The following is a 17,527-nucleotide window of genomic DNA, read 5'->3' as shown; positions in this document are numbered from 1 at the left end:
AAAAAACCAGTTTAATTTTTTTAAAATAATCTTAAAGTTACATCAATTTAGTTGATTTAAGTTAACCCACTCCAACAAGATTTGGAGAGCGGAATTGGTGTGAATTATGGCAGTGAACTTGATAAATTTATTTAACTTTCGCATTGCTTACTTAAGATTCGAAAACTGAAGAAGATTTGATAGATTTTCAATGAGAAACTTAAGTTAAAGAACTGGATTGGCAGTGGTTGCATAGGTTTCCAATGATTATATTAGGTGACACTACATTTGGCTCTGTGGTTTTCAAGATGTTAAAGAACTCCAACCGTTACTTGGCATGTCATCCTCGCTTGTGGCTCCGAGAGGAACGATCTGCCAAAGATTTATCAGAGCCTGGAGTTTTCCCCAGCACTGAAACAGCTGTCTCTGCGGCTAGGTACATATGGTGACTTCTCTCTTCATGTATTTTTCAGTCGGAAAAGAAAAACTGATCTTGGTTACTGTTCCTTATAGGCCTGGTGATACAATTCTAATTGCTTGCAGCAGGAGGGAGGCATCTTGCCTGTAATATTTGCTAGGTTGGTTGCCATTAATGTGCAACAACCATTGACAATTGCAGCAGCCACCATTGTCAAAGAAGATGGCTGCAATGGTGGGTTGTTGGTGGCAGCCAACAACCATTGTCTAATGTCAAAGTTTGGTAAGTTTGGCAGCCACCATTGATGACAAAAGAGCAAGATGAGCTGCCATAGATGCCTATAAATAGAGGCATACATTAGAGAGAAAAATGAGAGAGTGAGAGTTGTGAGAAAGTGAAGAGAAGAGAAGAAGAGAGAAAGAAGGGCTGCAATGGCAGCAGCCTTGCTGCCATTGCAGCAGCTGCAAATGCAGCAATGAGAGCTAATGAGTTGAGTTGAGTAGATGTATCCTCCTCCTCTACATGTATGTATTGTAACCCTTTCTCTATCTCTAATACAATGACTCTCTCCCGTGGATGTAGGCGGTTTTGCCGAACCACGTTAAATATTGTATCAGTGTGCTTAACCCTCCTTTGAGCAAATATCAGAACATCACCGATCGAAATTCCCAACAATTGGTATCAGAGCACATGGTTTAAAGTGGTGTTTTCATTTTTGGTCAAAAATGAAAGTTGTCAAAATTGTGTTTTGATCATACCACCGTGTAGAGGAGGCCGAGACGAAGCCACTGGTGAAAACGGCGTCAAAATCGGACGTCGGAAAACGGCCGCACGGGCCGGCGAAGAGACTGCCCAGTCAGCGTGCCACGTCAGCGCCAGTCAACAGACACGTCAACGAAAGTCAGCAGACACTTCAGCAACGGTCAACAGACACATCATCGACCAGTCAGCAGACACGTCAGCAACGTGGGACCCACCTGCCGCGTCATCAGCCACGAGCCGAGCCGGGTTGAGCCGAGCCGGGTTGAGCCGAGCCGAGTTGGAGCCGAGCCGAGCCGCGAGCCGAGGGACAGGATCCAGTGTAGCTGATCCTACGTGCAACCGGATCTGAGATTGAATCTGAGCCGTTGATCAGGCCAGAATTGTTTTTGATCAAATCTTAGCCGTCTGAAATGCGATTTGGACGATTTCATACTTGTTTCTAGCTAATTTGATCGTTCCGGATGCAATGGTACGGTCCAATCATTGAGATTTGAGACCGAAAGTGGTGGTGGTGAAGTATTAATGAGAGATTGCCCAATCAGGAGGCATCTGAAGGTCATCATGGTGGTCGTTGAAGAGAAGAAGAAGAAGGTGCACATGTTTACCCAATTACATGTGCTAAAATGCTAAGTGGAAAGAATTTTAATTGCCTTGAGGGAAGGAAAAATTGGGACACTCTGGACACCCGATCAACTGGACAATTTGAGGTGTAGAGTGAAATTGACGAAGACCAATCTTGACGAATCTAAGAACTGGTAGTCTCGCCAGATGTTGAGAAATCATGTATTAAACTAGTATATTCCAGATTACTTGTAAAGGAAAGCCGCAACAAAGCTAGCAAATGGTTGTATATACGGAAAGACAGTATGATGGATAGATATGGCCTGAGAAGTTCTGTCTAGGAGATTGGGTTTTAAGCGGGACCAGTGTGACCCCTCCAATCTTTCCTGGGAACTTGCTTGGTGGAAGGATTATCCATACAGTACTATTTTCGTATATATAGCAGTTTGTAATGAAACGATTGAAGACTAGCAAGATAACGGCACAAGAGATCAGTTGGGTTCCGAAGGTTCAAGGATCTGATGAAGTGGTGATTTCTCCAAAGAAGTTAGATTCGGTGACTGTGATTTCTCGAGGGGAGAATTGAAGACCCTGATAATGGAAGAGGAATACAGCAATGGGATAAAGATTGACACCCTATTTTGACTTGGACAGGTGTTGCGACAGGATGAGCTACTGTCAAACATAAGCAAGGAATAGGGAGAAATCTGGAGAACAGAAATTGCACGAGGGCACGCAGAGATTGTGCACGAGTACCCGTAGGATCCAACGAGGTACTGTAATGAGACAACAGGTGCAAGGAGAAGAAGAGTTCCCAGATGAAGCTCAGAGCAGAGACTGTTAAAGTTTGTACAACAGGAAGTCTCTTATGCTCTTGATGAAGACAACAAGCGAAGACCTTTCCAATGCATGCAAGGATGGAAAGAGAGCTGTTGCAGAGGCACCTAATTGAGGGGGTGCAAACGCCTGTGATAAAAGGCGACTGCCTATGACGAAAGGCGAAGACACCAAAGAGAGTTGGTGTAGGTGGAGCTGTCAAGCAGAAAGGCATAGAAGCTCCAAACATAGAAATCGAGGTGGAGGATTGCGAGGAGTATACCGCAAGTTTCTCTTTCTATGTGAGTAGTGGCAGCTATCTCTCCCATAGTGCACATGGTGGTAGAGAATTTTGGAGCCACTTTGACGCATCTCAGCTGAAGGAGGATGCGACCACTTATGAAAGGTGAAGACACCTTAGATGGACGGTGTGTGAGGGCCGTGATAGAAGCCCCAGTTTAGACCGCCGCATGACGACGAGCGGAGACACCTAAGGAGAAGGTGTGTGGGCCACAATGTAAGCCCAGTTCAGAACGCCTCAGAGCCAATGTGATGGCTAGATATGAGTGGACAGGTGTATAGCCAATGAAGTGGCTATGATGAGTATGGAGACAAATGCAGGATTGACTTTCATGGATATTGCCCCCATGCTAAAGATCAATGAGCTAGAAGACATTTGCCTTGGACAATAAGTGTGTGACTTGTGGAGCACTAAGACGCGGCTGCTATGAAGAAGCAGAAGGGCATGCGCAGGTTCCGGGAACGAGTTGACTCTTGTCAAGGTGGTGAGCTCGGTAATGGCATTGTAATACTCAGAGTATGAAGACAGACATGTATCAACCTTTAATGGGCTGCCCCCATGGTTAAAGGTGGAGAGCTACCTGGACTCTTACGACTAAGAGCGAGAGACTCAAGGAGAAGTAAGGCGTGGTTCCTAGGGTGGAACAGAGGGCAGGCGCAACTCCTGGATGAGTAGACTCTTTGAAGAGTGGTGAGCTCGTGATCATATTGAGATACTCAGATAATGACTGTTGCACTTGGAAATAGAAATTTCTGTTTGAGGGGGTGTTGTAAGCCTTGATGTAAGGCTTGATGAATCATTCCAGACCGAGCATGGTTGATACGCTCGAAGGGGAATGTTGTGTTCCAGAGACAAGCGTTAACACTCTTCAGATGTGAAGTGGCAGACCATCTGGTTGTAGTGATCCTTTTGTGTGAGAAAAGGTGTGCTTTGGTAACTCATATGATTGAAAGGTTTGGCGAGTACCTGTAAACTCAGCCACAGACGCTCTCAGAATGGTAAGCTTGGAAGAGCTGCAAGATGCAAGCATGTGCTGAAGAAGCAAGAGGACAGTTGCCCCACATGAATGGCAAAGGGGGTGATTGCTAGGTTGGTTGCCATTAATGTGCAACAACCATTGACAATTGCAGCAGCCACCATTGTCAAAGAAGATGGCTGCAATGGTGGGTTGTTGGTGGCAGCCAACAACCATTGTCTAATGTCAAAGTTTGGTAAGTTTGGCAGCCACCATTGATGACAAAAGAGCAAGATGAGCTGCTATAGATGCCTATAAATAGAGGCATACATTAGAGAGAAAAATGAGAGAGTGAGAGTTGTGAGAAAGTGAAGAGAAGAGAAGAAGAGAGAAAGAGGGGCTGCAAATGCAGCAATGAGAGCTAATGAGTTGAGTTGAGTAGATGTATCCTCCTCCTCTACATGTATGTATTGTAACCCTTTCTCTATCTCTAATACAATGACTCTCTCCCGTGGATGTAGGCGGTTTTGCCGAACCACGTTAAATATTGTGTCAGTGTGCCTTACCCTCCTTAGAGCAAATATCAGTACATCACCGGTCGGAATCCCCAACAATATTCAAAGAAACAAGCCTGCAGTATGAAAATTAGCATTTAGACAACTAATCAGTTGTAGCATGACCTCTTGTGGCTAGAAATTAGCATCGTTCTTTAAAATGTCTGGCCACCCAAAGTTCTTTCTAATTGTCTAACAACAAATCTGCAGTCTGAAAATTTATTTAGACAACAGGGGGATGTACTTGAAAAACCTCCACTTTGAATTGAAACTTCTCCGGCTCTTTCCTGGCAAAGTAGTTGATTTTGCTTTGCAAGATCAGTATCAGCCCTTGTATACTCTCTTTGCTAAGAATTTGACCATATACAGCCCTGATATTTGCTATTCTAATTTCATCAGTTCCCATGAAGATGACCAGGTTCTGCAGACCAGGTTAAAAAAAATAAAATTATGACTAGGATTTCCATACAAATTTTGCTTGCAGAAATTACTTAAACAAGAGCTGTTCTTGTATCAGAATTCCAACTTTTACAAGTTCCTACAGGCTACAAGCATGAGATTTTTAAGAAAACTTAAAATGAGTAAAAAATAAAACATAAAACATCCCAGTCTTTGGTCCCGCAAAATCCAATTCGAAGATAGTCTTTTCCCTGCTGTATTTGCAAGCCCAAATTTTCTTAACAATTCATCAAGCAATGTTTCCAACAAAGAACAAAACTTGTAAAAAAAACAGGAAGCTTACCCCTAGAATAAGTCATAAAAATGCAAGAAATAAGCAATAAAAAAAGAGCACGATTGAATTTCTCTCTTCAGAAAGGTTTCTTTATTCAAGTAAACAAACAAAACCCATAATAAATCTTAAAAAACAAAAATCATAAAACACCCTTTTGTTTGCATATGCACCAACCCATTTTCAACAAACCAAAACTAAAAAAAAAAAAACACATCAATTTTAAACAGTATACTTCCAAACCAAATCAAAAGGTACTGGCTTTAAATACAGTATAAAATAAAGCAAAAAAGTTGCCACCTTAACACTTCCTATGTTCTCTACATAAAAAACCCCCCATGAAAATAAACAAATTAAATTAAAAAAACATTAAATTATTATTATAAGAATCCACGTGGTTAAAATATTCAACAAAATAATCGAAATGAGCTTGAGATTAATGAGCATACCTTCTTGTACGGATTGGAGCGGATAGAAACAGAGAAGCGGAGGCTATCAAGATTAGGGCTATTTCTGAAAATGGAACGAAACTCAGTGAGTGATCGAGTGAGGCCTGTGCCAGCCACATCATAGCCACGGTCTTTGTGCATTTCCAAAACTGTCCTTCGAGAGATGTAGTGCCTGTAGCTCTGTTCCGACCTGTCGTCTACCAACTCCGTCAGGCATCGGTCGCGGCTGAAAATGCCGTGAACTGAAGCGCCATTGCTGTTAAAGGTATCCATGCTTCCTGCCATGGTCTCCGTTTATCTAAGCGGTAGCGTTTGCCTAAGCGGTAGCGTTTGTATTTTTTAAAAACACACTGAAATATGTGTTTGGTTACCACATGTTATAAAAAATTAAAACGTGGGTCCCATCAGTAAAATGAGGTAGGACCGTGATTTTAGAGAAGCAGTAAAATACTACTTTTTTGCAAGTTCAACCACAGGTTGAACTTCCAGAGATAACAGAGATGGAAAATTACCGACTTATCCTCTTCTCTGTTATTACTCTTCTCGTCCATTCTTTGCATTCATTTCTCTTCACTGCACACAACAACCGTTCAGGAAACAATTACTGCTACACAACCAACAACAATTAAAGTGATGGTTGCGTCTCTTTATTCACATTCGGTTGTCATTCATTTTGCCTTGACAACAGAAAAACAAGAACAACAGCAACTCATTTTACTGCAATCAACAACCCCTAAACATGGACATTAGACGTGCTTCATTCAAACTCCACAGCTGAAATTTCCAACGGGTTAGTTTGTCTTTACTGCTCTGATCTTCTGTTAGTTAATTTATATGTCCTACTGACACTGAACCTGGCTAGCCCCCCCTCCAATCCCTCGGCTGAACCTTCTGAGGCCGTGACGACTTTCCGCAGGTCTCTCGTCGAAATGAAAAGCTAGCAAAACAACGGTTGGTGTGCAGTCAACTAACGACGCCTCACTCTGTCCCTTGCAGTGAAACGTAGATGTAGAAAGTTATGTTTATTGTAGTGACCAATCTTTAGACAAACAGATATGTGGATTTCCTTTGATAAATCAACTGTTTTTACTCTTGAAAGTTTAAATTGCAAATGTTTCATTCATTTCTCTTTATCAAAAGAAACGGAAGAAGAAAAGCAAACTGTGTTACTGCAATCAACAACCCTAAAATATATGTGTGTGTATGATAATTAATGTTTTTTTTTTTTGAATTTATAAAAAAAATATTTGTATTTACATAAATACTACTTGATTGATTCAAGATATCATAATGAATATGGATTTTCTGATCCATATAGTGGTCACCATAACATCAAATTGAGCCATAAGTTTTTAAATGCAAGGGCACCACAGGCCTTCGTGAATGGATTACGTATGTGATGGAATTACTGCAAGTTTAATGACACAATTATAAATTATTGTTCTAATATGTTTAGATCTCTTTGTAAAATTTTAATGGTTGTAAGATTACTTTTTATGTAATTGTTTATTAATATTATGAATGAATTCTTTTTAAATAATTATACCATAACATCAAATTGAGCCACCACGATAAACTATTTTTTGTTCAACTTCAATTTCAACCACAATTTTAATCAAACATATATTTTTCCAAACCAACCATTGACTAAAAACACTTTTTATAAAACTATTTTTTTCAAACCACAACCATAATAGTCACCGTACTACCAAACACACACTATATTTGTTATTCACTGTTAATTTTTTTTTTTTTGCGATGAGACAATTTTTTTAAAATAATATATTTTTTTAATATATTGATATCAAATATAAATTTTTAAAATATTATTTTAATATATTTTAAATAAAAAAATATTTTAAAAATTAATGTAAACACTATCTTAATAGTGTTGGAAATTAAACCTAAAATCATTATGGACCTATAAGATTTTATTTTTTTATGGCCAGTCAAAGTTTTGTACGCCCAGTTAAAATTAATGGGCTGGATCATGATCTCCCATGAATAAAAATTGAGAATTTGGTCCGACTCCACCCATGACATGCGCCTACCTGTCAACTCGGATTGAATTTTAAATTAACAAATAAACCTCGCAAGCTGTTGAACTCGGATCTTGGCTCTAATATTCAAATAAACAAACCTCTTTGCTTGGTACGCGGCAACAATCTAATATTTAACAATTATGACATAAAGACCTCGCAAGTAGACTTGGCATTACCTTGGCAGATTGTATAATAGCATTCCGCTGTCATTTACACCTTTTCTTCTTTCTCTTCCAATGATTCTAATCTTTCAAATTCAAAGAAGTCAGGCTTCGTGAATCAATCATTTCTTTATGCAGTGCCCTGGAGTTCTTGTCTACTTGCAAAAATAGCAAACCTGACAGTAAGGCAGGGCTTGGTCGCTGCTTGCATCACGAAAGTGGAAGGCTAACCATAGACAGTTGCATACTTCAATGGTGGGCAAATCCTTTGTATCTCTCTCTCATCAGCACAGGAGGAGGGAAGGGGGGTGCTGTCTTCCTCGGTGAAAACTAATGGTGATAGAGTGCTTCTGTTTCCCAAACTAGGATTGAAGGAGGTGCCAAAGCTGTCCTGACAAGTGGGGACCTCATCGTATAATCACGTTATTAAAAATGTATTTTTAAGTTGGGATGAATATGTGCTAGTGAGAAAAGATATGTTTTATTTGCATAAAAGAAAAAAAATATTAATATGGTATTTTTGCTCTCTTGCCCAATCATTAAAATTGAAATATTTGAGAAAACTAGAAGTCTACTTGTATATCCTCCTCGGGCCGATTTCACTTGAATTATATGGATACTGTCTTGAACTTATTCAAATAATTAAGAATTTTTTTTAATTCAAGTGGATTTGATGTAAAACTCGAAGATAAAAAATTAAGTTTCAGATCAGGTTGGATATTACTATGCCATATCCAAAACCTAACCCAAACTCAACTTCAATTGCATGAATAATTAATGTCTAAGAAGAAATATATTTATACCAAGCTTTTTATAAAGAATTCAGGTTTCCCGTCGTGCGTTCATGGACATGGCTGTTGCTAGCTTCTTTACAGATTTCAGAGAACAAGGAAAGACATGTTACGAGAATTTGCCAAGTTTTGGTTGCATCCTTCCATAGATGGAATTTGGATGTTACCCAAGATCGTAACCTCTTTTGTGAAACACTAGAAAACCATTGATGGAAGCAATCGGAAACTGGAGCGCATCAGGGAACTAACGTTTTTTCATATTTTCTTCTTCGTTCTGGGCTTTACTTTTCTCGGTTATGACCAATTTGTTCTAATTTGATGTTGGTTTGTTCCCATATCAAAATTATTTCGAGTAACCTGATCAGATCGGGTTTGAGTATAAAAAACTCATATTTATTCATGTTCGAGTTAAATTTAAATAGCACTTTTGGATTCGGATCTTGATAATGTAAAACTTGATACATGAGTATCTATTTTCATCCCTATCCTTATCTATCCATCACTTTGAAAAGAAAAGTGCGAGTGAAAAAAACAGTATACTAAGCTGTGTTATAATGTTTATAATAATATATGATTTTGTTGTTGAAACAGACATGTTAATTTCTATTGGGTTACTAGAATGTTGCGTAGTATTTGTTTAACTCTAAAAGAATTGTGGAGCAAGTTATAATAAAAAAAATCATTATATTAAAAATTACAGTTGAATTGTGAAAATAAAAATATCCTTAATCATTATTAAAGATACTGATTGTTTGTTTTGAATAACAAGATGCAATTCAATAGGATTAGGTCTTATTGGTTTTATCTTCCACCTGTAAAAATGACCTTGTTTTTCATGTAGATGGATCATTTTATTCCGAAACTTCTTTATAAATATAATTATTCATCGATTAATGTTTTTTTAATTTAAAAATAGTTAAGAAAACAACTTAAAAACATGTTCATCGATCAAATGTGTTTGTTTTTTTAGCAGTTTTTGCTTTTTTAATGCAGATAACAAAAACAAGGTATTTGGTTATATGTGAATTTGACAGCAAAACCGTGTTTATGGTGCAAAGAGAGAAAGAGCGAAGGAAAGTGACAAACAGCACAAAAGGTCAATAAAAATAATTTGATCGGTGGTTGAAGTCTCTCTATCCAGTGTCAGCAACATAATAGCTCCGACCACCACAGAAAAATATACAGAACTCGCAAAAGCCTTTTCTCTCTCGGCTCTTTTTATGCTCTGGACTCCATTTTCCGAGAAATTCCATCTTTGAAAAAAGGGGGTTTGATTGGAAAAACATCACTAAATGCCAAGCTTTTCACGTGATGTGATGATGCAGAAGAAGACTTCGCTTTCTTTCTTTTCTCTTCTTCCGTCCATCACTTTTCATTGATAGAGTAAATAAATAAATTATAAATTAGTTGGTGTACGTTACTTTCAATATTTCAAAGAACTGAACTCATTAAACATTTTAAAATGGAAAAACTTGAAGCTTTGCATAGTATTTGCTTAATTCGAAGAACAGTGGAACGAATCGTTAACAAAAAAAATTCATATAATTTTTAAATATCAATAATTTTAGATAGATATATATGATTTTAAAAAAATTAAATATACAGCCAACATACTACCCTTCATAAAAAAAAATTAAAACTCGCAAAAGCCTTTTCTCTCCGACCCTTGTTATGCTGTGGACTCCATTTTACTCGGTTTTATCTTTGATTTATTTTCCTAGAAATTCCATCTTTGAAAAGAGTGGGTTTGATTGGAAAAACTTCATTAAATGCCAAGCTTTTCACGTGATGTGATGATGCAGAAGAAGACCTTCTTCCATCACTTTATTTGCCTGTAAACTCCAAAGTAAAAAAAATATCTCAAATTAGTGTTGGTGTATGCGTGTATGCCACATTTTACTCGGTTTGTCCTCGCTTTATTTGCCAAGAGATCCCATCGTCGAAAAAATGGGTTTGATTGGAATAACTTTTATTATATATGCCAATCTTTCTTTTCACGTGATGCGCTAATAATGCAGAAGAAGACTTCACTTTATTTCTTCTCTCCTTTTCTTTTATTACTTTTCATTCATTGATAAATAAATTATGAATTATAAATGAGCTGATGAACATTGCTATAAATATTATAAAAACTTCAATTTATGTCTTTTAGTATTTATTTAACTGTTTAGGTTGGTTGGATATTCATAAATGTTTAGTTAATATTATGGTTGAAATTAAGGTTGAATAAAAAATAGTTTAATGTGTTTGGTTAAACATGCTTTTTAAATTAAGGTTATAAAATTAGAATTGCAATTAAATTTCACAAATATTATATCATTATGCGATTTCCTTCTAATTTATATAGTATTATTAAATAATATTAAATACTAATTTTTTAAATAAATATAATTTTAAAAAAAATTAAATTTTTTTAATCGGACGCGGTTCAAGAAACACTGTTCATCTAAACAGTGGGGTACCATTAATCAAGTGGATGGAGCGAGGAAAAGGGCGGGAAGGAGCCTGAAGTGTTTACCATTAATCAAGTGGATGGCTTTTAGTCCTCCACTTGAGAAATGTACTGAACACACAACTCCCTAAAGCCTTCTCTCTCGCGGTCCATGTTATGCTCTGGACTGGAGTGGACTCCATTTTACTCGGTTTTGTCTTTGATTTATTTACCTCGAGATTTCATCTTTGAATAGAGTGGGTTTGGTTGGAAAAACTTCATTAAATGCCAAGCTTTTCACGTGATGTGATGATGCAGAAGAAGATTGATAAAGTAAATAAATAAATTATAAATTATAAATTATATTATTATATATTTATACAATTACTTGAATAAGTGTTTTGTTGTTTTTTTATTCAATAATTTTTTTAATTTTTTATTTTAATATAAGATTTATTTTTTTTAATAAGTTATCCAACTCCCACCTTGTAAATTTAATGAGTTAACTTAACTATTCTAATAGCTCAGATTTTAAGATGGAATAAGATTGTGTGTTTGAGATAATAGTAGTAGTGTATATGTTTTTTTAAAATATATTTTATTTAAAAATATATTAAATTATTTTTTTAAATAATTTTAATATGTTGATATTAAAAATTATAAAAAATATAAAATTATTATAATATATTTTAAAACAAAAAATAATTTAACAATAATCATCCTCAAAGGAAGCATAACCGGTAAAGCTCAGGCTGCACTATTTAAGATACCTATATGAATGGTTTGGAGAAGGAACATGGCGCCACAGAAAGGTGGGTGGCAACCACGCTCAAAATAATGAAAAGGAAGGCCCAACCAGTCAGCATCAAGCTATGGTCCAGGTCACATCCGGCAGCATCCAGTCATCTAGGACGTGTCAAGGCCTGTACCAACCAGTAAAGGATGCTGAAATGCAAAGAGTTCGAGCACAAATTAATAATGTTTCGGAATCTTCACACCATTTGAACCTGCAAGTACCACTCAGCTTTGTAACTCAGTTCCACAAGGTAGCAGTATGCATATTAACAAATTAATACACAAAACTACTTAACAAAATCTACATCGTCTGGGATCATATCTTATAAAACATACCCTAGAACATTTGTCCGTGCTCCACTGCGAGAGGAAGTATTTTTTTAACTTAAAAAAATAATATTATATAAAAACAAATCTGAGATACAACTAATTGGTTCAAAATATATATATAAAAATACAACTACAATAAATTAACTAAAAAAATAACAATAATAATAATATATAAAAAAACGCAATGCCCTCCTGTATTATCAAATAACTTAATATTGACAATGAAAGTATAAAAAAATAATTTTAAAAAAATATAAAAAATCATATTAAATTAGGTGAACTCGTCAACTTCACAACCATGAATATAAAATTGAGTTAGTTTCATATAAAGAAAAGTATGAAAAAAAAATTGAATGATAAAATTGAAATAAATTTATTAAAAAAAGATAAAAAAAAATAAAAATCATCTCACGTTAACCCATTGAAACTAATGATTCTAGTGATAAACTCAGGGCTAACTCCATAGAAGATAGGCCGTTAAAAATAACAAAGCAAGACTAAAAAAAATTAAAAAAACACCAGCTTAAGAAAGAAGAAAAAAACAAGTAAACTCGAATGGACCTACTAAACCCGGTCCAACTCTAAAACTCGCAACTTGTGTAATTCAAAACCCGGGATTAATAAAAAAACTTGCAAAAATAAAAAATATAGCAACAAAAAAATGAGGATACAATTTCATAGAAAAAAAATCTCAAGAAAGATGAAATTGTAAAAACAAATAGCAATGAAAAATAATAAAGATCAAATTTGAAAGATTAAAAAATTATAAGGGTCAAATTAAAAAAATATATAATATGATAGATTTTCTTAAGAATTTCCTTAATTTGAAAACAATTTGTAAATTAAAAAATCATAAAGGGTTAAAAGGTTAACGGTTAAAGAACAACTTTATCATGGTCATGGTAAACAGTAATTTGTTTAAGAGATTTAGTTGAAAAACATCTTTCTCTCTAGTGGCTAAATCTTGTTTTCCTTTACATTTGTCTTTGAATCATGGTCATGGTAAACACCTGTTGTTACATATGCTGATAAAGGAGATAGCCTAGAAAGTTCAGCTGGACGTGCAGCTTCGCGTGATATAGTCCAGTTTATACCATTACGAGATGTACAAAGTAAGTGTATATCCAGTAAATCAATTTGGGATGGATGCTTCAATGATTTCTTAAAATTTATTTTTTATTTTTAACATGCATGATATTTGCAGGTGGAGAGATTTCTGTTGTTCAAGAACTTCTGGCAGAACTACCAACCCAATTTTCACCCTACATGCGATCGAGAAATATCCAACCAAACATTTGATTATGTAAAAAGAAGTGTACTTACGAAAAATCATGGTCATGGTAAACAGTAATTTGTTTAAAAAATCATAAAATTTCTACTCTCTTGTTTTCCTTTACATTTGTCTTCCACACTTGTTGAAACATCTCTCTCTCTAGCGGCTAAATCTTGCAAAATTTCGTAAGTATGTTGCGCTGCTTATTTATGCAAACTCCTTGTTAAGCTTAACTACATTGCAAGTTTATGTTTTATTCCTCTTTGAATTTAGGATGTGTTGTTTTCTCAGCAAAAAAAAAAAACCCGTAATACTCATGAAAAGGAGAGCTAAACACACACATCCAAGTATAAATTGTTAGGTTGGTTGCCATTAATGTGCAACAACCCACAATTGCAGCAGCCACCATTATCAAAGAAGATGGCTGCAATGGTGGGTTGTTGGTGGCAGCCAACAACCATTGTCTAATGTCAAAGTTTGGTAAGTTTGGCAGCCACCATTGATGACAAAAGAGCAAGATGAGCTGCCATAGATGCCTATAAATAGAGGCATACATTAGAGAGCAAAATGAGAGTGTGAGAGTTGTAAGAAATGTAGAGAAGAAGAGAGAAAGTGAGGGGCTGCAATGGCAGCAACCTTGCTGCCATTGCAGCAGCTGCAAGTGCAGCAAGAGAGTTGATGAGTTGAGTAGAGTGGATGTAATCCTCCTCCTCTACATGTATTTATTGTATCCTTTCTCTATCTCTAATAAAATAGACCTCTCCCGTGGATGTAGGCGGATTTGCCGAACCACGTAAAATATTGTGTCAGTGTGCTTAAGCCTCCTATGAGCAAATATCAGAACATCACCGGTCGGAAATTCCCAACAATTGGTATCAGAGCACATGGTTTAAAGTGGTGTTTGATTTTTGCTCAAAAATGAAAGTTGTCAAAATTGTGTTTTGACCATACCACCGTGTAGAGGAGGCCGAGACGAAGCCACTGGTGAAAACGGCGTCAAAATCGGACGTCGGAAAATGGCCTCATGAGCCGGCGAAGAGACTGCCCAGTCAACGTGCCACGTCAGCGCCAGTCAACAGCCACGTCAGCGCCAGTCAACAGCCACGTCAGCGCCAGTCAACAGCCACGTCAGCGAAAGTCAGCAGACACTTCAGCGACGGTCAACAGACACATCATCGACCAGTCATCAGACACGTCAGCAAAGTGGGACCCACCGGCCACATCATCAGCCACGAGCCGAGCCAAGCCAAGCCGAGCCGAATTGGAGCCGAGCCGAGCCGCGAGCCGAGGGACAGGATCCAGTGTAGCTGATCCTATCTGCAACCGGATCAGAGATTGAATCTGAGCCGTTGATCAGGCCAGAATTGTTTTGATCAAATCTTAGCCGTCTAAAATGCGATTTGGACGATTTCAGACTTGTTTCTAGCTAATTTGATCGTTCCGGATGCAATGGTACGGTCCGATCGTTGAGATTTTAGACCGAAAGTGGTGGTGGTGAATTATTATAGAGAGATTGCCCGATCAGGAGGCATCTGAAGGTCATCATGGTGGTCGTTGAAGAGAAGAAGAAGAATGTGCACATGTTTACCCAATTACATGTGTTAAACTGCTAAGTGGGGAGAATTTTAACTGCCTTGAGGGAAGGCAAAATTGGGACACTCTGGACACCCGGTTATGTGGACAATTTGAGGTGAAGAGTGAAAACTGACGAAGACCAATCTTGACGAATCTAAGCACTGGTAGTCTCACCAGATGTTGAGAAATCAGGTATAAAACCAAGATACCCAGATCACTTGTAAAGGAAAGCCGCAACAAAGCTAGCAAATGGTTGTATATACGGAGAGACAGTACGATGGATAGATATGGCCTAAGAAGTTCTGTCTAGGAGATTGGGTTTTAAGCGGGACCGTTGTGACCCCTCCAATCTTTCCTGGGAACTTGCTTAGTGGAAGGATTATCCATATGGTACTATTTTCGTATATATAGCAGTTTGTAATGAAACAGTTGAAGACTAGCAGGATGACGGCACAAAGGAACAGTTGGGTTCCATATGTTCAAGGATCTGATGAAGTGGTGATTTCTCCAAAGAAGTTAGATTCGGTGACTGTGATTTCTCGAGGGGAGAATTGATAAAGACCCTGATAATGGAAGAGAAATACAGCAAGGGGATAAAGATTGGCACCCTATTTTGACTTGGACAGGTGTTGTGACAGGATGAGCTGCTGTCAAACATAAGCAAGGAATAGGGGAAAATCTGGAGAACAGAAATTGCACGAGGGCACACGGAGATTGTGCAGGAGTACCCGCAGGATCCAACGAGGTACTGTAATGAGACAACAGGTGCAAGGAGAAGAAGAGTTCCCAGATGAAGCTCAGAGCAGAGACTGTTAAAGTTTGTACAACAGGAAGTCTCTTATGCTCTTGATGAAGACAACAGGCGAAGACCTTTCCAATGCATGCAAGGATGGAAAGAGAGCTGTTGCAGAGGCACCTAATTGAGGGGGTGCAAACGCCTATGATAAAAGGCGACCGCCTATGACGAAAGGCGAAGACACCAGAGAGAGTTGGTGTAGGTGGAGCTGTCAAGCAGAAAGGCATAGAAGCTCCAAACATAGAAATCGAGGTGGAGGATTGCGAGGAGTATACCGCAAGTTTCTCTTTCTATGTGATTAGTGGCAGCTATCTCTCCCATAGTGCACATGGTGGTAGAGAATTCTGGAGCCACTTTGAAGCATCTCAGCTGAAGGAGGATGCGACCACCTATGAAAGGTGAAGACACCTAGATGGAAGGTGTGTGAGGGTCGTGATAGAAGCCCCAGTTCAGACCGCCGCATGACGACGAGCGGAGACACCTAAGGAGAAGGTGTGTGGGCCACGATGTAAGCCCAGTTCAGAACGCCCTAGAGCCAATGTGATGGCTAGATATGAGTGGACAGGTGTATACCGCAAGTTTCTCTTTCTATGTGATTAGTGGCAGCTATCTCTCCCATAGTGCACATGGTGGTAGAGAATTCTGGAGCCACTTTGAAGCATCTCAGCTGAAGGAGGATGCGACCACCTATGAAAGGTGAAGACACCTAGATGGAAGGTGTGTGAGGGTCGTGATAGAAGCCCCAGTTCAGACCGCCGCATGACGACGAGCGGAGACACCTAAGGAGAAGGTGTGTGGGCCACGATGTAAGCCCAGTTCAGAACGCCCTAGAGCCAATGTGATGGCTAGATATGAGTGGACAGGTGTATAGCCAATGAAGTGGCTATGATGAGTATGGAGACAAATGCAGGATTGACTTTCATGGATATTGCCCCCATGCTAAAGATCAATGAGCTAGAAGACATTTGCCTTGGACAATAAGTGTGTGACTTGTGGAGCATTAAGACGCGGCTGCTATGAAGAAGCAGAAGGGCATGCGCAGGTTCCGAGAACGAGTTGACTCTTGTCAAGGTGGTGAGCTCGGTAATGGCATTATAATACTCAGAGTATGAAGACATATATGGATCAACCTTTAATGGGCTGCCCCCATAGGTGAAGGTGGAGAGCTACCTGGACTCTTACGACTAAGAGCGAGAGACTCACGGAGAAGTAAGGCGTGGTTCCTAGGGAGGAACAGAGGGCAGGCGCAACTCCTGGATGAGTAGACTCTTGGAAGAGTGGTGAGCTCGTGATCATATTGAGATACTCAGATAATGACTGTCGCACTTGGAAATTGAAATTTCCGTTTGAGGGGGTGTTGTAAGCCTTGATGTAAGGCTTGATGAATCATTCCGAACCGAGCATGGTTGATACGCTCGAAGGGGAATGTTGTGTTCCAGAGACAAGCGTTAACACTCTTCAGATGTGAAGTGACAGACTATCTGGTTGTAGTGATCCTTTTGTGTGAGAAAAGGTGTGCTTTGGTAACTCTGATGATTGAAAGGTTTGGCGAGTACCTGTAAACTCGGCCACAGACGCTCTCAGAATGGTAAGCTTGGAAGAGCTGCAAGATGCAAGCCTGTGCCGAAGAAGCAAGAGGACAGTTGCCCCACATGAATGGCAAAGGGGGTGATTGTTAGGTTGGTTGCCATTAATGTGCAACAACCCACAATTGCAGCAGCCACCATTGTCAAAGAAGATGGCTGCAATGGTGGGTTGTTGGTGGCAGCCAACAACCATTGTCTAATGTCAAAGTTTGGTAAGTTTGG

At 38.4% G+C, this 17,527-nt stretch overlaps 1 protein-coding gene and 1 pseudogene across 1 annotated transcript; one reads left to right on the top strand and one right to left on the bottom strand.

Annotated features, from left to right (window-relative positions):
* The first annotated feature begins 287 nt into the window (after nucleotides 1-287).
* LOC133702012 (protein LNK2-like) overlaps nucleotides 288-17,527 on the top strand; it is a 34,723-nt pseudogene continuing 17,483 nt past the window's right edge.
* On the bottom strand, nucleotides 4,460-5,810 carry LOC133701027 (DNA-directed RNA polymerase V subunit 5A-like). Its single transcript, XM_062124783.1, has 2 exons — nucleotides 5,526-5,810; nucleotides 4,460-4,767 (listed from the first exon to the last, which is right to left on the bottom strand). Exons 1-2 carry the CDS (start codon nucleotides 5,808-5,810, stop codon nucleotides 4,570-4,572), a joined length of 483 nt encoding a protein of 160 aa, XP_061980767.1. The 3' UTR covers nucleotides 4,460-4,569.

The sequence above is a fragment of the Populus nigra genome, chromosome 8 (genome assembly GCF_951802175.1).
Source record: "Populus nigra chromosome 8, ddPopNigr1.1, whole genome shotgun sequence".
Lineage (NCBI taxonomy): Eukaryota > Viridiplantae > Streptophyta > Magnoliopsida > Malpighiales > Salicaceae > Populus > Populus nigra.
This window is presented reverse-complemented; position numbering and strand designations above follow the sequence as displayed.